The sequence below is a fragment of the Equus caballus genome, chromosome 19 (genome assembly GCF_041296265.1).
Source record: "Equus caballus isolate H_3958 breed thoroughbred chromosome 19, TB-T2T, whole genome shotgun sequence".
NCBI classification, from domain to species: Eukaryota; Metazoa; Chordata; class Mammalia; order Perissodactyla; family Equidae; genus Equus; species Equus caballus.
Window position 1 is genome coordinate 44,230,652 of NC_091702.1, and position 24,843 is coordinate 44,255,494.

The window sequence follows — 24,843 nt, forward strand, 5'->3', positions numbered from 1 at the left end:
CTCATTCCCCTAGCCTTTGAGCCTATGTTTTTATTTTCTGTTTTGGTAATGCTAAAGAGACAAGATATAAACAGATAAGAAACTATTTTGTATAATTTTATAACTTTTGTAAATTAATCTTGTCATTAGGAATAAAGAAGAAAAACTAATAAAAGTAGGTTCCTTGCCTTTGATTAAATTTGCCAGGAAACTAAATCAACGTTGGGTTTTTTTCCCTGAAGTTAGAACATTTTTAAAGTATTGGACATAATATTCATTTGTCTTATTATAATGGTGTAATGTTTAGTTGCAAGCAGGGCCTGTGTTGATAGAATATCACAAATTCAAGGCCAGAGAAGCAAGAAACTAGGACCAACTGAATCCAATTAGGTAAAGGCTAGCCAACTAGTAATTCCACTATTTCTTCCTCAGTTTACTCCCTTCTCTTTTTCTCTCATTCTCTTTCTGTTTCTTTGGCTCTCACTCTCCTTGTCTCACACCTTACCCGCTTTCTACTCTGTGACTTCTGTCATCTTTGAAAGTTAGAATGGAAGCATGCTTCGTTTTTATTTTTGTTTTCAAAGATGGAAGTACCGTAGCTGTAAGACTGCAGTCTCCTGCTCCCTATGCAGCAGGGGCTTTGTATACGCTCGTGTGTGTTGAGGTCCTGTCTGCTCATTGCTGAGGTTTGTAATTGGTGTGCTGGAGTCGTTTGTAAATTGACAGTAATAAAAAGTGCTTTGTTGAATTGTTTCCACAGCTGGTACAAGGCGAATTACAGCATGGCCGAGAAGTTAGACTGGGGCCGAGGAATGGGCTGTGACTTTGTCAGGAAGAGCTGTAAATTCTGGATTGATCAGCAGAGACAAAAGTAGGAATGCATTTCCTCATAATATCTTTGATAACAACTTATTTCTAATTTTGTTCTTTATTCTGAGCCTAAAATGTCACTATTTTCAAAATGTGGTCTAAATAGTTCGATTTCAAAATGTGTAGAAAACCATCTAAGGTGCTTGGTGATAATATAATAAATACTGCAGTATTGTTTTAAATCATATACTAAAAGAATCTACAGTATAAGAGCCAGAGCCATAAAGATTTTTGGTTAGCTTATAATTCACAAATCTATGTGTATTGAAAAATTTTTGCATATTCTATCATTCTTATTGTTTTCTTCAGAGAATGTACTCATAAACATAGATGAAACTGTTGATTCAGTGTCAAAAAGCATAAAGGTACTTTTGAATAGTAGTTCTCAAATCTGGATGCATATCATAATCACCTAGCAAGCTTTTTAAAAATACATTCTCCAAGTTTGGGGAATACACACACATGCACACACACACATTTATTTGTTTATGCATGTGTTTATATATTTATAAATATATATATATTTTTAACTTTTTCTTTCAAGGTAATTGTAGAGTCACATGCAGTCGTAAAAAAGCATGCAGAGACCTCACGTACATTTTATCCAGTTTTCTTGATTGGTAACATCTTGCAAAACTATAGTACAATATCTCAACCAGGATGTTGATGTTAATACAGTCAGATACAGAATGTTTCCATTACAAGGATCTCTCATGTTGCCCAGTTATAATCATACCCACTTCCTTCCCACCCCAGCCCCTCCTTAGTCCCTGGAAAGCAGTAATCTGTTCTCCATTTCTATAATTTTATCATTTCAATAATATTACATAAATAGATTCATACTGTATATAACCTTTTGGGATTGGCTTTTTTCACTCAACATAATTTTCTGGAGATTCATCCAGGTTGTTGTGTCTATCAATGGTTTGCTCAATTTTATGGCTGAATAATATTCCATAACATGGATGTACCACAGTTTGTTTAACCCTTCTCAGTTTTTGGCTATTTGAATAAAGCTACTATAAACATTCATTTACAGGTTTCTGTGTGAACATAAATCTTCATTTCTCCAAAATAAACACCTAGGAGTGCAATTGCTGGGTCGTATGGTAGTTCCAAGTTTAGTTTTGTAAGAAACTGCCAAACTCTCTTTCAGAACTGCTATACCATTTGATAATCCTACCAGCAATGTGTAAGTGATAACAGTTTCTCCATATGCTCTCCAGCGTTTGGTATTGTCACGATGTTTTAGGTATTCTGAAAGGTCGTAGGGATGTCTCCTTGTGGTTTTAATTTGCATTTCCCCAGTGGCTAATGATGTTGAACATATTTTTGTGTGCTTATTTCCTAGCCATATATCCTCTTTGGTGAGATATTTCTTCATGTTTTATGCAAATTTTTTAATTGGGTTGTTTACTTTTTTACTGTAGAGTTTTGAGTTCTTTACGTATTCTAGATACTAGTCCTTTATCAGATATGTGGTACATATTTTCTCCTAATATGTAGCTTGTCTTTTTCTCCTCTTAATAGAGTCTTTTGTGGAGCAAAAGTTTTTAATTTTGATGAAGTCTAAATTATCAGTCTGTCCTTTTATGAGTCATACTTTTGGTGTCAAGACTAAGAACTCTTGGCCAAGGCCTAGATCCCAAAGATTTCCTTATATTTTTTTCAAAAATTTTATGTTTTATGTTTAAGTTTGTGATCTATTTTGAGTTAATTTTTGTATAGGGTGGAAGACTTCCATCCGGGTTCATTTTTTGCATGTCAGTGTCCAATTGCCCCAGCACCATTTGTTGAAAGGGCTTTCTTCCATTGAGTTGCTTTTATTGCCGTTGTCGAGAAACCAGTTGAGTGTATTTATATGGGTCCCTTTCTGAGTTCTCTGTTCTCTTCCATTGATCTATGTGTCTGTCATTCCACCAATACCACACAGTCCTTGATTACTGTAGCTATAATAAGACTTGAAATTTGGTGCACTGATTCCTACCACGTTATTCTTTTTGAAATCATTTTAGCTGTTCTAGTCCCTTTGCCTTTTCATATAAATTTTAGAATAACCTTTTCTATATCTAAAAAAACTCTTTCTGGGATTTTTCCTATGAGTTGCATTAAATCTGTATATCAATTTGAGGAGAATTGACATCTTAACTATATTGAGTTTTTTGATCTATAAACACAATAAGTGGAAAACATTCAGTCTTTCACCATTAAGTATTTGAAGTTCCTCTCTATTCCTATTTTTCTGAGAGTTTTTGTCATGAATGGATGTTGACTTTTGTCAGATGCTTTTTCTGCTTTGGTTGATACAATCATGTGATTTTTTTTAAGACTATTAATATAGTGAATTACATTGATTGATTTTCAAATATTAAACCAGCCTTGCATTGGTGACCTAAGCCCTGCTTAGTCATGGTATATAATTATTCTTATATTGCTGAATTCTATGTAGTAATATTTTGTTAGGGATTTTTCCATCTGTGTTCATGAGGAATATAGTACAGTCTTTGTTTCTTTTTTGTACTGTCTTTGTTTCTTTATATCAGGGTAATACTAGCTTCATAAAATGAACTGGAAAGTATTCCCTCCTCTTCTATCTTCTGGAAGAGATTGTGTACAATTGATCTTAATTCTTCTTTAAATGTTTGGTAGAATTCTTCAGTGAAACCATCTGGGCCTGGAGATTTCTCTTTTGGGAGTTTTAAAATTGATAATTCAACTTCCTTAATATTTGTAGGGCTACTTATATTAACTATTTCTTATTGGATGAATTGTGGTAGTTTGTGTTTTTTGAGGAATTGGTCCATTTTGTCTAAGTTATTAGATTTATGTGTACAGAGTAGTTTGTAGTAGTTCCGTATTATTGTTTTGTGTCTGTAGGTCTGTAGTGAGATCCCATTTCATTCCTGATATTGATAATTTGCATCTTCTCTCTTTGTTTCTTTTTCAGTTTTGCTAGAGGTTTGTCAATTTTATTGATCTTTTTAAAGAACTATCTTTTTGTTTCATTGATGTCTTCTATTGTTTTTCTGTTTTCAAATTCATTGATTTCTGCTTTTATCTTTGTTATTTCCTTAAGCTTGTTTTTGGTTTATTCTTCTCTTCTTTCTCTAGATACTTAATTATTGACTAGAGATGTTAACATCTTCCTGATGTATGTGTTTAGTGCTATAAATTTCCCTCTCAACATTTCTTTAGCTGTGTCCCACAAATTTCACTATGTTATTCATTTTACTGATAAGTAAAAAGGGGTGACACAAATCACTTGCCCAGGGTCATATGGTTGGTGAGAGAGAGAGAGCTGGGACTCTAACTTCTCTTTCCGAGTCCAGTGCTTTCCCCATTAAATCACAGGTACTTCTTGTGTTATAGATGTTATTCTTTTCTCACCTGGGTTAGGTCTCAAAACTAAGTTACTCATAATTCCTACTAAGGAGTCTGACATCTGGGTTGTAACCCTACTGTGAAAAGAGCTGCTAATAAGCAGTAGCAGGAATCACCTGCAGCTGCTTTGGGGACAGCTAGTTAACTCCAACAGTACAATTTGATCTGCTAGTGTAGTGGTTCCAAAATTCTGCTGCACGTTAGAGTCATCTAGAGAGATTTATAAAATCTCCATGGCCACATTGCACCCCATATCAATTAAATCAGAATGTCTGGAGGTGGGAACGAGGCATTGGTATTTTTTTAGAGATCCCCAGATGCCTGAAATGTGCAGCAAAGTTTGGGAACCACTTTTCCAGTGTTGAAGGAAGTATATATATAACTAACATTGCAGCTGCAAGAGTTTAGAGAGATGTTTTTTCTTTTAACAGATGCAATTCTGTTTGGTCCCCTTTGGGTCCCAATTATAGGATCACCTAAAACCAAAAACAGAAGGAAATTTCCCCTAGTCTCTTTTTAAAAGCTAAAACTATTGGTCCCCTGAATTCTCCTATCTTTCAACCATAATCCAGAGGTTGGTAAATTTTTTATGTGAAGGGCCAGCTAGTAAATATTTTAGGCTTTGAGGGTTGTACAGGCTCTGTCACAACTACTCAACTCTACTTTTGTGTATCAAGAGCAGTCATAGACAAAACTAATGGGCATGGCCATGTTCCAGTAATACTTTATTTACAAAAACAGATTGTGGGAGAAACAAAGAAACAAAAAAGAGGTTGTGGGGAGGATTTGACCCAAGAGTTGAAGTTTGCTGATCCCTGTCATAAGCATTCAAATGTCCCACTTGTGAAACGATGTCCAGAAGTATTTACAGGACAGAAGCCAACTTCTGGCACCATAGGCCCGATCTGGCTATCTCCCTGAGTTATCTTAGAGATACCTGTGTGACCCTTCTTGAGCACAGGGGGTGGTGCTTAACTTCACCTGTGACACCTCTCCTCCGTTGTTGGGCGACTGGCTGTGAGAAGGGGATAGTAGAGCATAGGCAGAGCCATGCTCACTTGAATCACTTGAATCTACATACACCCAAAATAAGGTTCTTTCTATGTTTTGAAACAACTAAAAATGATAAATTACCCAACTCCTCTGCCTAGCTTATTTGACATTAATATCAACTCTAGAGCTGTACTGTCCAATATGGCACCACTAGCCATATGTGTTATGTACTTTATATTTAACTTAATTAAAGTAAAATAAAGTTTAAAATTCAGTTCTTCAGTTGCACTAGTCGCATTTCAAGAGGTTAATAGCCACTATGTAATTAGTGGCTACTGTATTGGACAGCAGAGATACATTGCAGAAAGTTCTGTTGGGTAGTGCTGCTGTCGAATTTGTAAGTCATGAATCCTGAACAACTCTAACTTTGAAATTTTTAAAATCAGTATTTTTTAACCTCTTTATTCTTCTTATTCATTTAGCCAAAACTCGTTTTTTAATTAATTTAAAGTAAATGTAATGTACCGTTTTATTTTAGAGAAAAAGGAAATGCATTTCATGGTATCAAGAAAATGACTTAGTAAGAACTACTGGTCATATTCATTGGAAACTTCATCATAGAAAGTTATAAAATTGCCTTACATGAAGAGTTTATAAAAATGGTGCGGACAGTGAAATTATGTTTATTGGGTCACTTGTGTGTGCTAGGCACTCAGTGTTTTATAATTGAAGCTCGGGAAGGTTAAGTAAACTCAAGGAAGCTGGTACTTGAAACTGAGTCTGTGTGATGACTTAAGGACCTTTGCTTTCCTGTAAACCATGCTGCTTCAGTTTTACCCCAGTCTGTGGTAGGTGTTTTACACATTTTATCGCAAGAAGCTGTAATTCCCTAGAGATGTTTTATTGCTGTACTATGTTAAGTTAAATGATGCAAGTATCAATCTTCCTTATAATAAGAAATCTAACCTAGGCTTCTTTTCCTTAAGAAGCATGTGGGAGAAGAGGAAAAATACCAGTGGTCCTATTACGATTTGGCAGAGCAGTTGTAATAGGATTTAGGAATACTGGAATTTCATTTAAAACATTACTATTATGACATTAATATAATATGTATTTTAACTATCAATACGATGACTGATCAGAATTATAGGTTTATTTGAAGGTTATTTTTACAGGACGCTGCAACAGATCCTGCTGTCTTTGGAAAATTGTAAGACTTCTTTTTGCAAATTTCACTTCCAAGATTAGATTTAACAGAGAACAGAACAAGTTGTAACAGTTATGAATATTCGCACCATCTTCATTTTGCACAAGAAAACAAGATTGTCCTGCGAATGTTTTTGGTTTAACAAATTGTCAGACAAGATTCTTTGAACTAGATTATGACACAGAAAAAATTTCACTCTTTGTATCTGGAAGACAGAGGGGACATCATCTCCATCTCTTTCTGAGACCCCATTTGTTAATTATGAAGATTTGTATTTTTAGGCAGGATTTGGAATTTCATTATTTGTCATTAAAAATGCAAATCAGGTCTGCAGAACTCCATTTTACTGGCAAAAATGAAGGAAGATAAATAGTATTTTATTTAATAATGGTGAAGTAATGTTATAATGCAGCTAGCATTAATCTTTCACATCTGCATTAAGCATTTTCTTTTACCCTTTGAAAAGTAAGTTTATAACCTGATTCAACAATTAATTTTAAGTTCTTAGAGCATATTGAAATTATAATGGAAAAGACAAAGCCATAAAATAGACCTGTAGTGTTTTCTTCAGAGTTCGATGCCGTGCTGTTTGTCTTTGTGTGCAGGAGGCAGATGCTGAGCCCTTACTGTGACACGCTCAGAAGTAATCCATTGCAGCTAACCTGCAGGCAGGACCAGAGGGCAGTTGCAGTGTGTAATTTGCAGAAGTTTCCGAAACCTTTACCTCGAGAGTACCAGGTAACACTTCTTTTGAGCACAATTTTAAGAATCAGCTTTCTAAAAATAAGCCTTCATTTTAATTAGAAAGGTGAATTCTCCTAAGTTTTTCAATTTATAAGGCCCCATTTGTTTTCTATAAGTTAGAAAAAACAGAATTCCTCCATTTCTTTATAACCAATGTGCTAATCGATAGCGATTAATACTTAGCAATGCCTTGTAGTAATGGTCAGAGGCATTTGTAATATTTATTTGATCTATTTTTAAACTCTTTTTATTTTCTTCTTAATTGTTTCCAAAGTCTTTGTCTTTGATTACCTCTAATTTACACAGAAAACAAGGTCTCTAAAGAAAATAACAGATACTCTAACTAATTAGAAAGCTTAGTAGTTCTGCTTTAGAAAAGGTTTGACTCATGGGATCTAAAAGGTGAAGAACATGGTCCCACATGTTCAGTCTTAATCTCTGATTTGACCTTGAGTTTTTTGTTGCAGTGGCTCTCTCTAAGAAGCCTTATCTCTGCCTACCATTTACAAAGGACCCTTTGGGCAGAAATGATATCTCAGAAATTAATTTAAAATGATTGCTGCTAAATTTTGAACTTCCTACATATGTTTGTGACCCTGCTGAGTGCTTCGGACACCATAAGATGGCAACTGTATTTCTAGGCATAGTAATATAATTAAATGAGTGGGTGTAAAATGTGAAATCTTTAAAATGTATCTGATACGCGGTTCCTTTGGTGTTCAAAGTATTTTATATATATGATCTCATTCATTTTCTCAGTTTTATTTTTTCAAGTTTCTCAAAACAACATATAAATTGTCTCCTAAAAACACTTGAAGTACATTATATTTAAATATCTTAATTGTATGCATTAGTTTTGTGTTTTGTCAACTCTTAAAACTCTTCCTCTTCACCCTTTTAAAACATTAGTCAAATCTTGTCATCTAATAAAAAACTTAGACTAATTTACTTACCTTGCTTGTGTGTAAAACTATACCAACCTCGAAATACCCCTTAGGTAGTGTATTATCTTTGTGTTGTACTGTATTTGAAGAGAAGTCCATTAATATCTTCTTTGTACTGTACGACATTAGAGGGTTGCTATAAATTGCCTCTGCGCTTTGTTTTGATTATACAGAATGCTTCCTATTCTCCTGTCTTCCTAATCATTTTTTTTGTAGTACTTTGATGAACTCAGTGGAATACCTGCAGAAGATTTGCCTTATTATGGTGGTTCAGTAGAAATTGCTGACTACTGCCCTTTCAGTCAGGAATTCAGCTGGCATTTAAGTGGCGAATATCAGCGCAGCTCAGATTGTAGAATATCAGAAAATCAACCAGGTTAGTAGTCTAGTGAAACGAAATGTTATTTACGTACTAAAATTACATATCAGCAATATAAAATAGTGGTTAAGGGCACAGACTCTGGAGCTAGACTGAGTTTGTGTTGCTGTTCCACTGCTACTCATCTGTTGGAAGTGACTTAACTTTCTCTGCCTCAATTTCCTCCTCTGTACAAAGGAGATGATAATACCTATCTCATAGAGTTGTTGTGAGAATTAAACGAATTAGTGTAGTAGGTGCTTAGAATTCTGACATATGAAAGGATTGTTAGCTGTTATTAGACACACTTGTGTGTGTTCATATACGCTGCTTTTTAGTAATACCACATATCTGCGTGACACTTCTCCTTTGCAAAGCATTTTTATTTTATCATTTTATTTTATTCTTCCAAAAACCTGATGAGAGACATAAAGAAGATGATGTTGAATTTCACAGATGAATGGACACTAAGTAATGTAGTTAATTGGTGTCAGTGCAAGATCCTCCAATGCAGAGCTCTTTTTATTAAATCATATTAGATATCTCATTTTTTCCTTTCCTGAGGAATGTGAATTTTATGTGATTTAGAAGTGACTTGTCATTCTCCAGATATCAGAATAATACTATTGTCCCATGGCTAGTAAAGATGTATTGCCATATTATTTATTCCCTTTTAATATGTATAAATGAATAGATCATCAAAGGAATAAACAGTATGGCAATTGGATATTCAGCAATAGTAGTTATATTTCATACTAACCACCTCCGTAAACAAAATGTTCTCACATCTGATATGTTAATAAAGAGCAACAAGTAGTTTTTTTCTCTGTGGTCATGAAGATTTTTAAGCTGGTGGTTTTTCCCCCTCTTATTCCATATTTTATTATAGACTAAGACATTTAAAATTTAAATTTCCATAGTGTTTTTCATTTTATTCTTAAACCTGGCAGATTTAACTGGATTTGTACAGTAATTTTTTTCACCACTCACCTACTTAATAAATGTCTAAAGACTTATAACTACTCAGCAGTTCCATGTTAAACAAAAAGTGCACAGATCTGACAATTATGGATTTGCCAAAAATATAGTATCACATTTTATTGTTTTAGAGTTGGACTTGGCAAACGTTTATTGTAAAGAGCAAGATAGTAAATATTTTAGGCTTTGTGGAGCATACAGTCTCTGTTGCAACTACTCAACTCTGCTGTTATAGTGTGAAAGCAGTGATAGACAACACGTAAATGAATGAGTGTGGCTGTGTTCCAATAAAATTTTATTTATAAAAACAGATGGTCCTCCAGGTTTGGCCTGAGGGTTGCAGTTTGCTGACCTCCTTTTTTCATTTGACACTGATCACTATGTTTTTCGAGGACTTTGAAATACTCATAAATAAAAGAAATATAGAGTCCTGTTTTATTGTTTTACATTTCCTTTCTTAGCTTATACAATTAAGATTTTTCAAAACTGACATAAAATACTTATCTTTATAATATTTCAAAATGGGTTAATTGAACTGTCTGCTTTGAAAAGATGAAACTTACTTGTATTAAGTGTAAAGAGAACTAATTATTGCTGGGCTGTGAGAGCCTCATCCCTTTGCCCATCAACTGTTTAGAGGTCATTTAGTCCACCCCACTCCTCTGCAGGTTTCTGCTTAGGCTGAGAGTAGATCAGCCTGCTATTTATGGACTTCCAGCAGATGGCCTAAGATGAAAATTCAAGAAAGTTTTGGAAAAGTTGCAACACCCCAAAAAAGCCTTCGTTATATACATCACTTGCCCCGTGCTGTCTTGGGTCACTTGGGAGGTAACTCCTGCTTAGACCTCCAGTGAGGAGGATTCTTAATGTCATTTCCTCTATTTATCTAACTTAGATACTTTAGGCCCAGTTTTTTCTCTTGTTTCTAATATAATAATTTTTTCCCACTAATCCCTTTATTGAGAACCCAGTTTGAGTTTGGAGCCCCGTTTCTCTTGATTTTTTTAATTGAAAATTTCCATTAAACATGTTTGACTTTTAAAGCAACTTTTAATCATAAGAACAGAATGCTTCAATTTCTTGTTCTTGGAGCCGTAAGTAAATTTTTAAGAAAATTTTTCTGGTTTGCTTCAGATCTTTTTAAAAACTATGGTGCTGAAAAGTACGGACCTCATTCAGTTTGTCTAATTCAGAAGTCAGCGTTTGTCATGGAAAAGTGCGAGAGGAAGCTGAGTTACCCAGACTGGGGGAGTGGATGTTATCAGGTAAACTGTAGGATTGTTAATAATTATACCAAATGCTGTATAATTTTATCTCATTATATGCTTCTTATATTTTAAAATACATTTTTTTAATCTTTTCATATAGCTAATTTACTGGTTAATACTTTAACTTCTCTTGTTTATTTATGTAAATATTAGTTTGAATGCTTGTGTTTTGTGAAAATACTGTCATTTCTTTGGGAGAAATTGCCTTTTCCATTTGTTTAAAAATATATATAATTGCTATAGATCAGCAAGTTTGTAATAATTTCGCTTCTGGACATATATCCTAAGGTAATAATAGAAAATATGTAATTTTGTTCTTAAACAAATATTACTTTGTAATGGAAGAAATTTGCAATTTTATTTCATAAGATCTGAGGAAAGCATGGATTTAAGAATTAATAAATCAACTACTGGTTGATAATAGGGCTTTTTCCTTTGAAATTAGAAATCCAAAGTGGATAAACTACTATTTTCTTAATTATCTTATTTGCACATCTGATATTAAGCGACGCATCACCTTATTAAGAACGTATTAAGATACAGGCATTCTGTAACATAGGAGCATCCAACTTACAGAATATTTCTCACCCTACTGATGGATGTCAGAGAGGAGAGGCGATCCCGAGAACTGAGAAAGAAGAATTTGTTGTGCCATTTCAGCTTCAAGAGCTAAATAGACTTCTGGAGCTTGGAATTTAACTATTATTTTTCAAGTTATTTATAAAATTAACTTTTTTTGATAACAGCTTTATTGAGATACAATTCACACACTGTACAATTCACATAAATCTATCTTTGAAACCTTAATAAAAGATAATTAAAAATAAACACTTTCTAGCCATAATCTAACTGTATCCAGCAACCATTTTCTGATAAATTCCATTAAAGATTTATGTATTGACTAAATACATAGTTTTGACCTAGTTGTAATCATAATACATAATTTTGTTTTACTGCCTTCACTTAGTATGCAGAGCAAACACCTTTTCCAAGTTTTTCCAGTAATTATACTTACTATTCTTTTTGGATGTAGAACATTGCATCATTTTTAAAGTATCATAATTAGGGAAGTCATTTCCGTGTTAAATATTGAGTTAATTTTCACTTTTCACTATATAAAAGTGTTGTTATAAGTATATTTACATATTTTACCTTTTTTTAAATTTATTTTTTGAAATAAATTCCCATAAGTGAGAATATTAGGTTAAAGGAGATAAAGCTAGAACAGTGGCAACTATAGTAGGAGAATGACCTTTTCAGACTATTTAAATGTTTTATTAACACCAGCACCACCACTGCAAAGGAATTATGTAGATTTGTAATACCATCTGCAAAGATTGAATGTCCTTGGCTTCCCTGTGCCTAGTGTTGTCAGTTAATTTTGCTAATTTAATACTAAGCATCATTTGTGTGAGAAACTGTATGATTTCCAAACAATTAACATACGATTACCTGGATTTTTTGTTGTTGTTGTTTGTTCTACTTATTTTGACGGTGAAGTTGCAAGAATGATACAAAAATATTTTTTGAGTCATTTAAGTACAAATTGCTTCTATGTTGCCTCTTCAACCCAAATACTTAGTGTTTTTCTTATAAACAAGGACATCCTCCTACGTTATTATAATATTACCCCCAAAATCAAGAAAGTAACATTGATGCTTCTAATTCTCAGACCCCATTCAAGTTTGCCGATTGTCCCAATAATGTCCTTGTAGCAATAGGATCTGGATTAATATCACCTGCTTCATAGTTGTCACATCTCTGATCTCCTTCAATCTGTGACAGTTCCTTTTATAACCTTGACTAGCTTTTAAAGATTACAAGCCATTTCTTTTCTAGGATGTGTCACAATTTGGGTTTGTCTGATGTTTCTTCATGATTAGATTCAGGTAATGTATTTTGAGCAGTAATATCACAGAAGTGATGCTCATGTTCTTCTGGTGATACTCTCTTTTGATTTGTCCCTTTGTTAGTGATCTTGTTGGCATCTGGTAGACTTCTCCACTCCACTTTTTCTCTTATAATTGATTCCCTTTGTAATTAATAAGTATCTTGGGCGCAGATACTGCGTCAATAACTTACTTCTTACCATACTTTCATTTTATTAATTTAGGTATTTGTATCATTATTGACTCATGGATTCCATTTTATTCAGTGTGTATTACTGTAACTATCATTACTTATTTTGATATTTAAGTTCCCCAAGATTTGGCCAGGTGAAGCCCCTTCAAGCTGGTTCCTGTGTCCTTTTACCCCATTCCACCTCCTCCGAGGGGGGCTCCAGCCTCTCTGCCCTCCATTGTATGGCTGTGTGGGTCTCTCTGACTGTTTTTTGTGCTGTGTTTGAATGTCCTCTGTTGGACTATAAATGACTTTTTCATTGTATGTTGTAGGGGAGGAATTACTGGGAATGCTTACTCTGCCATGATGCTGATGTAACTCGTCAATATTTTTTATTCCAGTCCAACGCCAAAGAGTTCATTTTAGTTTTCCCCCTTTCCATATTTGTAACTCCTCTCTCCAACAGTGAGAAATCTGGCTCTCATTGTCTTCCATATGCTTACTTATTTGGTCTGTCCACTTCCTGTCCATCTTTGCCCAGCCCTGCGTGGTTATCCTCCTCACCCACTCCAGCTCTGATACAACTCACCAGGTCACAACATCTCTCCTTCACTGTGATCCAAATCCTGTGCACATCTTTAGAATATAAATGTTCTTTCTTCCACAAAAATTTCTGATCTTTATTGCTCTTGTTTCTACCACTTATTGAGTCTTAATCATGAAACAGTCTGACATTGTTAATTTTGGGGGAAAAAAATTTAAATCCCACCCTTCTCACCTCAATTAAAGCTGCTAGAGGGCAGGCATTGTGTTACAGACTTCTTTGGTATCCCCTTCAGCACCAAGCGTGGTGCTCAGTCAATTCTCACTTAAAAGAATAATTACTTGCGCTGTAGCTATGGTGATGCTCACTAGATGTGGATTGTTGAATGACAGGCTTCTGGAAGAGGTTACATTTTGTTGTTGTTTGGTTTCTTGATACCTTATTTAACTTAAATTTTCAAATGAGTATTATATTTGAACTTGATTGATGATAGAGTTATTTCAAAAATAACTCCAGGGGCGGGCCCAGTGATGCAGCCATTAAGTGTGCACATTCCGCTTTGGCGGCCCGGGGTTCGCTGGTTTGGATCCCAGGTGAAGACATGGCACCGCGTGGCAAGCCATGCTGTGTTAGGCGTCCCACGTATAAAGTAGAGGAAGATGGGCACGGATGTCAGCTCAGGGCCAGTCTTCCTCAGCAAAAAGAAGAGGATTTGCAGCAGATGTTAACTCAGGGCTAATCTTCCTCGAAAAAAAAAAAAGACTCCATTGCTGAAATATGCTTTTGGAACTCCTCTTTTGAAACTTCCTTCAGAAATAGTTTAGTAGCCATCTAAGAGAATAGATTTTAGTATTTTGCATCACACCTATGTTAACCTTCTGTTAACCAGTTTAGTCAACTACCTTAACCAGACTTGGTTCTCGGCAACTTTTGGGTATTTCCATAAATTACATCTACTTGCAAAGTAAAAAGTTTCCACCATCAGACATGTTCAGAAGCATGCACTTGCTTTGAAGCTAATTCCAGGAGAGAAGTTCCAGAAATATTTAAAGTGAAGTAGCATAATTGAAGTTAATCTGAAATCTTTGTAGAAAACGACTTTGAAGAAGCCATGGTCATTTTAAATTCTTTAAAAGTTAGCTTTAATGTGTTTGCTTTTTGAAATGGGCTTCATTAGTTCCCCCTTGTAGTTGAGATATGAGTCCTGCCTTTAAAGATGTTACCAGTCTGTATAAAAGCACTAAGATCATTTTTGTCTCTGAGCAGAGGATCTGGGGTAGAGAAAAAGAAGAAAGAAATTTTACTTTGTACATTTTTGTGCTGTGTGCTTTTTCTTTATAATGAGCATACATTATTTTTATAATTTAAAACTAATACAATTTGATTTACAAAATTTAGTGATTTGTGGAGAGAATGACATGATTAATGACTCTTTGACAGAGATTTAAGCTGAAGTATGTGAGGATACTGGAATCTGCAGAAATGTTATTCTTGATAATTTGACTTCAGTGGTCTGTGACTCCAACTTGTATGTAAAGCTGTGTGTTGCCTTATTTTTTTCAAGAAAAGTGTCCAGACCTTTTATCAGATTTTTGAAAGTGCTAGACTAAAAGTTTAAGAATTACCAGACAGTGAAACTCCTTTAGAACCTGAATTACCTAACCCTCTTCATATGAGATTAAAGATACGCCCACATCCCACATTGTGTTTTATAGCCAGTATTTTTAGTAAATTCTAACAGATTTTCCTGCAGTTGAAGGAGAAGGCTCGCATACTGGAATCTTACTGATCTGATTTTTTTTTTCCTATTGGAAGGTTTCTTGTTCTCCACAAGGTCTGAAGGTTTGGGTCCAGGACACTTCATATTTGTGTAGTCGGGCCGGGCAAGTCCTCCCTGTGAGTATTCAGATGAACGGCTGGATTCATGATGGAAACCTGCTCTGCCCGTCGTGTTGGGACTTCTGTGAGCTCTGTCCTCCAGAAACAGATCCGCCAGCTACTAACTTGAGCCGAGCTCTACCACTGGGTGAGTGGTTTCCATGGCTGGGGAAGGAAGAGGGGCTTTTCTTATCAGATTTGAAAATTCCCTCCAAGGAAACTCTCAAATAGGTTGAGCATCTTCTCTTCTAATTGCGGTTTTATAGGAAAAACTCCTTCCCCGTTGTTAGAAATTGAAGGTGGATGAACTTGACAGTTGTATTCAGTAAGAGCAAGGAAACTTTCTGTGTGGAGAACCTCTGAGTTGCACAAAAAATTCACTGAAGGTTACAAAAAGTGAATGTTTCAACCATTCATTTTGAAACTAACGGTAAACAAAATTCTGCTCATTAAATACAAAAAAGCAATTGAATATATGTTAGTTATAATTAGATGAATTGAGAGAGAAAGACACTGGAAAAGATGCTCAAAGAAGGGATTGACAGGCCCGTAAAGAAGAAGAGAAAGGTGCAGGAGGATACAAATAGCCACACACGGTGAGGGAGAAAGACAGGCTGCCCAAGACAAGGTGGTTTTCACTGAGAGATATTTTACTGATTCTGTGGAAGTCCAGGGGGTAGAATTGAAGTCATAGGGAGACAGAGTCCAGTGAAATCCTTTAGAGGCAGCAGAAGAATGGAAAGGGCTGCCTTGAGAAGAGCGCATTCCTCATTAGTGAAGACGTGCAGACTGAGACTGATGACCCATTTCTAAGAGTTATAAACAGAATTCACGAATTCTAATTAAAGCTTTGACCTCTGATCTGTGAGAGTTTAATTAAATGACCTGTGAGATTTTACGCAGTTTGACATTTTAGAGTATGAATAATAAAGATCTTGTGCAATGTTTCATTTTCTCAGCTGCAGGTATTTTTTAAATGGAACCATGTAGCCCTTTGCCTGTTCCATAGCCTGGTTGGAAATGGAGGGCTACCTTCACTTTACAAATCAAAGTTTCTCCACCTCTAACATTTAGTTTCCTTTCTTTCCCAAATCCTGGGGGCTTTTTCTAGACTTGAGCTCTAAGTAGAGGGTGAGCTTTGGGAGATCAGTGCTTTGTGGGGCTGCCCAAGATTTGGTGGTTTAGTAGATCTCTAGGACTCACAAGACTCAGCCTCTAGTTGTACTTATGGCTAAGATTTGTCAAAGGGAAAAGATAGAAAACAGAATCGGCAGAGGGAAAGGGGGCAAAGGGGCCAAATCGGGAGGAAACCGGTTCCCAGATGCCAGCTAAAGCCCATCTTTACAAGCAGGACTTTGAAAGTATGGTGATCTCAGGCCTGCTGTGTTAACTCTCTTCTGCACAGTACTCCCGTGAGTCAGCTGAGTTTTCTGCAGTTATTATAGTAATGACACAATAAATAGTTTGAAATGATATAAGATCTTAGGTCCTTTTGATGTGGTATATAGTAAATGTAGTGTTAAATGCTCTTAGTTAACTTTTGTTCTTAATATGAAGCTGGTAGGATGACTTAATTTTGTTGTTACTGTTAAATTGCCTTGGCTAGAATTAGAGGGCTGCTGGTCCACAAGTAGATGGTTCTGATGGAGTTCCCATTCTCAGGCCTAATCTCAGAGTTACCTATAAGAGACTGTCACCGTCTCATTGTCCAAGAGATGAGCAGAGATTGAGCCTTTAGCAGTTTGAGTTGAGATAGAGAGAATTACTGAAGCTGGTTCAGGGGTAAGACTCTTAGGAGTACAGTAGAAGAATGTGTAGGAATGAGGAGGAAGCCAGACCAGGTCAAGGTGCTATGAAATGATTAGTTCTTGTCCTTGGAGCATGACAGAGACAAGTGAATCTGTAGAAAGAAGGTGAGGAGTAGAGATTACAAACCACCCCAGCCCCTCCACCTCCACCAACCTGCGCCGTAGGCTCTAATTCTTCTTATCCTGCTCCCTCTTTATCAGTCGCCCTTCTGATATTGTGGTGCGATGATGGGATTTCATTCTCTGTTGACCAGTTAGTTCTATGAGGAAGCATGCTCAAAAGAGCACTGTAACTTCCACAATTTTGAAACATGGGTAAACTATTACAAGAACAGATACCTTTTAGGCATTGCTTTTTAAACATTATAAATATCACTATTGAAATTTTAAAATATTCTGACTTCCCATATTTGTTCCTGTGTTTGAAGAGAGCACACAGTGAGAGTTTACTGAGTATTTATTAAACTGTGTGCCAGGGACTATGGCAAACTTTACATATGCTGTTTCTTTTAGGTAAATAGTTTGTTTATATTGTTTTTATGACCACCAAACTTGTAAAAATAATATTTGATGCTTTAAATGTACTTGTATGGGAAATGCTAATAATTAGAATTAACCTATGATGAAGCTTATGAAACAAATAATCATCCCTAATCTATCTGTGAATTTAAGTATTTTTTTTTTTTGGTTTTTAAGTATGCCTTCAAAACATTAAAACTGTTAATATTCTGGAGGAAGTGTGAAAGATATTCCTTTCCCCAAATTCTTCTGATTTTTCTTGTTTTTGTTCTCAGATGTTAGTTCACATGGGCTTTCCTTACATTTGTAATTTCTTTCAGAATTTAAAACTTTCATCTTTTCTCTCTCTTTTTCCCTAGTCATCACTTCTACGTGCTAGAGTGTGATTAGATAGTTTTCCTATATTGCCTATGACAGTTTCCATTACTGAATATGAAAGATTTATTTCTAAATTCTTTCTGGTCTCTTCAGATTGTAGGGGTTTTTTTTTTTTTTTTTAAAGATTTTATTTTTTTCCTTTTTCTCCCCAAAGACCCCCGGTACATAGTTGTATATTCTTCGTTGTGGGTCCTTCTAGTTGTGGCATATGGGACGCTGCCTCAGCATGGTTTGATGGGCAGTGCCATGTCCGCGCCCAGGATTCGAACCAACGAAACACTGGGCCGCCTGCTGCGGAGCGCGCGAACTTAACCACTCGGCCACGGGGCCAGCCCCTGTAGGGGTTGTTTTTGTTTCCATTTATTGAATGCTGGACACTTTGCTAAGTGCTTTGTGTCTATATCTTATCGTCTCCAATTCATTTGGAAACACCCTCTTTGAATCTTTTTGTTTTAAGGAGTGCTATCACAGAAAATGCAATGTTTTTGAAGGACAGCAAGGGTTCCAAAGCTGCCATTAATGTTTTAATAGCTTGTTAAATTTTAGTGCCACAGTAGATAAACAACAACTAGTTCTCCTCCTATTTTGGGGGGGCCAAATTGAGAATCAAGAGATAAAGGGATATGCCTGTGTTATTAGTGACTCCAAAGTCCATTCATTATCCAGCTAAGACCACTCTCCCTGATGCTCTAGGCCAGAACTTGTCCAATAGAACCTTCTGAGTTGATGGAAATGTTCTGTAATCTGCACTGTCCAATACAATAGTCATTAGCCACATGTGACTACTGAACATGTGAAATGTGGCTAGTGTGACTGAGGAACTAAATATTTTATTTTGTTTTAATTAATTTAAATTTAAACAGCACATGTAGCTAGTGGCTGCCATATTGGACAGTGCAGCTCTAGATCAGAGGTTCTCCAACTTTAGCATGTATCAGAATCATGTTAAAACAGATTGCTAGGCCTCACCCCTGGAGTTTCTGGTTTGGAAGATCTGGGTTGGAGCTGAAAATTTGCATTTTTAACAAGTTCCTGGGTGATACTGATGTTGCTCATCCAAGAACCACACTTTGAGAAGGACTGTTTTTGACTGAGTGGGATTTTTCTGAGATTTAACAAATACCAGCTGATTCCATTGGGGAAGAATAGAAGTTCCGCATGGTTTACCTGCATCACATGCATTGAAATAATTTTTAAAAATAATTGTTCCACACTGTATAGTGCTCAGAAGAGTAGGCTCCATGCCTTGAGATTATCATTCCATTTATTCTATAGCTGAGGACCAGCCCTATTTTTCTTACCTTTTAAGCAAGTTAGACTTGAAGCTTGGTTGGTTCTTTATTCGTCCAAGTATTAGAAAGGATAGCTCATCCTAAAATAAAGTCAGGTTGACCTGGTCTCTTGATTGCTATAAAAATGTTTTCCATTCTGAGAATTGTTTTGGGAAATAGTTTTAGCCATGAGAACAACTCAGGGATGAATTAAAATACATGCCTAGTGCCCAAAGCCCATAGAATCTTCTGCTGTTTCCAAATAAAGCCTAGGGTGATATGAATAGGTGGGTAGATATTTAAAGATCAAGGACTTTATGTCCTGGTTTGCCTGGGACAGTCCATTTGCCTATTGTACTGGTATAATTATTAATAGCATTCCTTTGTGTTAAAATGAGCAGAGAACAATTTAGTTGATCTAAGCAAATTTTATTTCACACTTCATGAAGTTCAGAGAACTCTCAAGAGACCAGAGAACTACAAAATAAGGGAAAATGGCTACAAGCAGAAAACAAGGAAGAAGTACTTGGCTTAAGTTGATTGGCTGAGGTTGTGTATCTGACCTTATTTAGAAAGATCAAGGAAAAAGGAAATAACTGTACAGTCCAGAGTTGGCTTGGCTGTTGGAGATTGGCTGTCTGGATATAATGTGTTTCTGGTCAAATGGAGCATTTACGGGAACACGAAAGGTAACTAAGTTGCAGTTTGCTGACATAGCACCATGGGCAGGAGTGGTTCCATCTTGGGACTAGAAATTTATTTTAACACTTGTCTCAAAATGTCCTAATTTGGAGTGATGAATTATATGGTCACCCTACTTAGAAGGGACAAGGAAGAATAGAAGGAGAGAGTCCTACATCCCATGTCAGAATGGCCGAGATACTAATTTACTTTCCTGTGTAGCATCTTTAGCTTTGCTGGGACACTACTCCAAGACACTTCTTTCATTTTTTGAGGTGCTGTTTTTTAACCTTGATATGGTAGATACATCTTTTCTTCCTGCTTAAATATTTTGTTCTTTTTCCATAAATATAAAAAAATGACTTTGCATATCTGGGTTTCAGGAAGTCATTCTTGATTCTGCTCTCCACTATTTGAGAGTCAGTGTTTAGTTAGTATGATTTATTCCACAAATGTCTATAGAAACTTAATTTTTGTTTTCAACCCTAGATCTCTGTTCCCGTTCCTCTAGCCTGGTGGTCACCCTCTGGCTTCTGCTGGGCAATCTATTTCCTCTGCTGGCTGGATTTCTTCTGTGTGTATGGCACTAGCAATGGAAAAGTGGATTCTCAAGACATTCCTTTGTGTCACGTTCCTCTGAACGAAGCACAAAATCTGGGTGAGTGAGAGCCTCTGAAGACGGCGGACGCGGCATTCCTGACTTGGGCTTGGCAGTGTCGACCACAGCCAGAGCTTCCCCACAGTCGCTCTTCAGCAGCCCGACAGCCCCAGAGCCTGGAGAAGAGGGAATGCCAAGTTACCAAGTCTCTTTAGTTTTTAAGATACACAACTTTCCTGAAGTTTTCTTTTGAAAAGGAAATAATCAGTGACATTTTCAGAGTGATTACATACCTCAGCATTTTCATTAACCTAAAATGATAAGGAGTTCATCAACACTGCAGTAATTTAAAGAACAGCTAATTATTGCAAGATTGTAAGCTGTGGATCCTGTCCTCAAAAGTATAGATTGTCTTTTGACTTCACGAAAATAATTGAATTGGGATTTCTACATCACTGTTGTACCTGTTTTGAATTTAATGGCTATACATGGTACCCTAAAAATCATTGTTGTCATTGTTCTAAAAAGTTTTTTGTAATTATGTTTTGCTGAATCTTATGATTTAACCATGCTTACCTTTTTCAAACCAGCTGTGTGGCCATTACCCCTGAACCGTTGTGTGCTGGTAGCTCTCTTCCACCTGTGTCTGTGCTTAGTGCTCTTCTGTGCTCAGCTTCCAACTATATTCTCCGTTAAGTTAATAATGACTTGAAAAACTGTGGACGCAGAGAGAGAAAGATTCTCTTCCCTGTAAAGACATTGAAGACATGCAAACAGAAGAAAACCTATTTTATGTTTTTCAGATAATAGTTATGACAACTGTAATCCGACAAAAGCAGAACTATTCCTTTTTGACCAATGGAGATAAAAAGAAATTCTGGTGTAGACAGGTGTGCAGTTACTTTCAAGTGAGCTTAGAAATTGTTACAGAAGAATTTCTACTATCTGAAAATTATTTTGTATATAAGAAGAAGAATATAAGCAAAACAAGATGGTCTGAATTGTTTACTGATAGCAAAGTGTAGGTTTGGTGTAGGGTCTGTCCAGTAGGGTCCACTTTACCACACAACACATGACAGTTCACAGAAGTCAGAAGATTGCCTCTGCTTTAGAAGGAAGCGATGTCCTTTACCTCCTGCGTTCGACACTCCTTCTGTTACTACACAGACTCTGGGCCCCAGAAGCGATTCTGCTCTGCTGCTGGAGCTTATACTAACCCCGCTTAGTAATTCCAGTTAGAAATTCTTTAATGATAAGTGATGCACAGTTTTTTCTCTCTAAAGTCCTCTAGCATTATAAACATGGTCCTTGGACAAGCATTTATTCATTCATTCATTCATTCGTGCATTCATTGTTTGGCCCTTTAACTCAGCATATAGTTATTGAGCACTCCATTTAAGAAATTGTGCTAAGTAGCAAGCAGCATAATTAGTGAGGAGTAATTCCAACTGACTGTTTGGCATTGGAGCCAAACTGCAACACCAGTATAAAGGAAAGTCACCTTTTTCTAAGGCATCAATTTAAAATACCTGTTTGCATGTGGTTTTAAGTTGGAGGTATTTACCGTTGTGAAAAGCCGGGAATCTCTAGCATGGCCAACTTCAGCTACAGAGAAGCTAGTAGTAATGGTGTCAGGCCAGTGCTTGGTTTTCCTCCCATGTCATGCAAACTTTAAATTGTGCAAGGTCAGAGAAAAGTGTAGAGTATATTTTTAAAGAAAATTATAAAAATCTAAACTTATATACCTATTGTGATTATGAATCATCTTGTAAAGTTGTATAAAGAATTTCACCAAAAATACTATGGATTAATAATATATTTGAGATTCACAGTGATAGGTTCAATTATATTTTGACTGTTGTGCAGTAATGCCATTTAGGTAGCATTGTTTCCGAGCATGGTGCTTTTTATACTTGAAATATATTTTTTGCTTTATTTTTTATTGATATAAATATATTTGCACTAATGACTTTCTGGAGAAAATATTATAGATGACATTTTTTCTATATATATTTATTAAACTTGGAATCTGGTAGCCCAGTGTTTTCTCTGCACGAATATGAAACTTGATAAAGTATGATGTTAAGAAATCTTGAGTTTCTGAGGGTAGCTGACTGTGCTGGTGTCTTCCTTCCTCTTGAACAAGTCTCGAAAGTGATTATCACTGATTCTGCATAGTATATTCAGTGAAGATTTAGAGGGCCACTGAACCTGAAAGAAATTTTGAGGCGTGTTTCAGTCACTTAGAATATAGCAATATTCTAAAAACAAAGACTTTTAAAATCCGAGATTTCCGTGCAGAATTGAGTGGGCTAGAATTCAGCTTAGAACTGAAGAATATGTAATAGCCTGAATGTTGGTATCCTGAGGCAGGTGACGCCCTTGAGGTTAACAGGACTAGTTCACTGAGGAAGAGACCAGCAGCCTGCAGCCAGGGTGGAGGTGAGGTGAGCGGAGAGGGAGCCCGGGAAGGGGCTGGTTTGGGGATAGGAGACTGGAGACCCTTTCTGACTCAAAAAGGGTCAAGTGCTTATAAAAACTGACTACCTCAGTTTTCAGTTCAGACTTAGGTTCATTTTGATAGTATTAAGGTCCCAATTGTCAAAATTATCAAGTGAATTTGTCTCTCAGGTTTTCAAGAACAGAATTTACAAGAAGGAAACAAAAGCCATGTCAGCAGACTTGAGCTGGCAGCTTTAGAGAAACTGGCTAGCAGTTAGGTCCTCTGAGTGGAGACCCCTGTAATATTCTCCTGGAAAACATCCTTTCCCTTTCTTCTTTCTTAAGGATACTTATTTTTGTTAAGACCAAATAGACATTCTAAAAATGTTATAAATTATGCTTAAAATTAGTTTTAGCCTAATACGTTGGCTTAGAGTTTTATCAATATTTGAAGATAAAACATAAATTAATTAAGTTTAAATAGTTTTAGGAAGATACATAAGTAAGTATACCAGAGACTGCATAAAATTTTATCAACATTCTCTTCAATATTAGAAGACTCCCTGATTAAGACCATCTGTAAAATGACTTGATGCTTTCTCAGAATCTTTCCAGCTCTAATATTCCACGGCTAATACTCCTCCAGAATGGCTAGGTCACCACTGGCTCTGTCTGACCCACCTCCTGGAGGAGGCCAGCTTGCACGTCATGTTCATCGCAGTGTCTTGTGCTCGATGTCTTAGCGCTGTCCATGTTCTTGAACACTGAATGAAGAGAAGAGCCCGTCTCGGAGGGCGCTTGAGTAGCCCTGGCAGGAGGAGGTGGACGTCAGTCACAGCCCCACAGACCCGTTTCATAGTGGGCACCAGTCATTCGAGCCATGTCCTTGCAGCTGGGGAGGACTAACACTTAAACCGAGTCTGCTGTTCATCCTGGAGAAAGAACTTACCTGAACGGAAGGCCTTCTTTTGGATCCATTTAGTCAGGGTTGGGGAGGGAGTGGTGAATTATTTTCTTTTATGTTTACGTTTTTAATAAATAAAGTAGAAGATTTAATAACTAATCTTTATTTATGGTATTGAACTTTAAGTGTAATATACTCCTTAGAAAAATGTAACTTTAATAAAAATGGAAACTAAATCTGCATCTTGTCTTAACACCATCAATTTTTTTTAAAACCTGTGGGGAAGGTGAGGTGTTGAATATGAAACATAATTCAGTCTTTATTTTAAATGGAGTAAAATTGTCCTACTTAAAGAATGGGGACAGGTCTTATGTAAAGCTACAGGGAGTAGCCCTCCTCAAATAGTGAAGCAGGAAAGAGAGCAGACTAAAAGAATTCAGGGCAGCCGCCTCAGGCTGAAGATTCTTCCAGTCCCTTTAGTCTATGCCGTGGGCCAGGAGTCTCATCACATGACCCCCCTGGTGCATTCAAATACCATACTTTACGCGGTGGCATCAAGTAGACTGCGCTGTAGTCGTGGAGAGTGATCCTTGCTCATGACCTGAATGTAGTTTGAGAGAGTGTATCCAGGACATACCTTTACCATGTGCTGTTAGAGCCATTCTGCCCTGTGGCATGGAGCCAAGCCCTTGGTGAAATTATTGAACGTAGCCTACGTGACCTAATTGTTGAGCTGAGATCTTTGTGGGAAATCTTAATAATAAAATTTAGATTTTTTTAAAGCTTTAAATATTTCATATAAGTAGCTAAAACTGTATACAATCAATTACTTAGTTGAATAAACCCAGTATTATTTGCACAGTAAACTGAAGTTAAAACTGTCTACATCTCATATATTACCTTGTCTACACTATGTTTTGGTGTGTTGATAGAATATAGCTTATTTGGTAGATGTTATTATTACATAGGCTTGTCTTTGTCCATAACTTCTCCAGTAGATTTGCTGAAATAGATGGTTCATTTAAATCAGCTTTGTT

General features: G+C 36.3%; 1 protein-coding gene across 2 annotated transcripts in view; it reads left to right on the top strand.

The window, feature by feature from the left end:
* Positions 1–24,048, top strand: part of LMLN (leishmanolysin like peptidase) — a 75,195-nt gene extending 51,147 nt beyond the window's left edge. For both annotated transcript variants that reach the window (XM_023623595.2, XM_003363371.5), the window contains exons 12-17: positions 740–850; positions 7,036–7,168; positions 8,335–8,494; positions 10,589–10,719; positions 15,143–15,353; positions 20,352–24,048. In XM_023623595.2, the coding sequence (XP_023479363.1) occupies positions 740–850; positions 7,036–7,168; positions 8,335–8,494; positions 10,589–10,719; positions 15,143–15,353; positions 20,352–20,452 (847 nt within the window). In that variant the 3' untranslated portion in view covers positions 20,453–24,048. The remainder of the gene's footprint in view (positions 1–739; positions 851–7,035; positions 7,169–8,334; positions 8,495–10,588; positions 10,720–15,142; positions 15,354–20,351) is intronic.
* Positions 24,049–24,843: the final 795 nt, after the last annotated feature.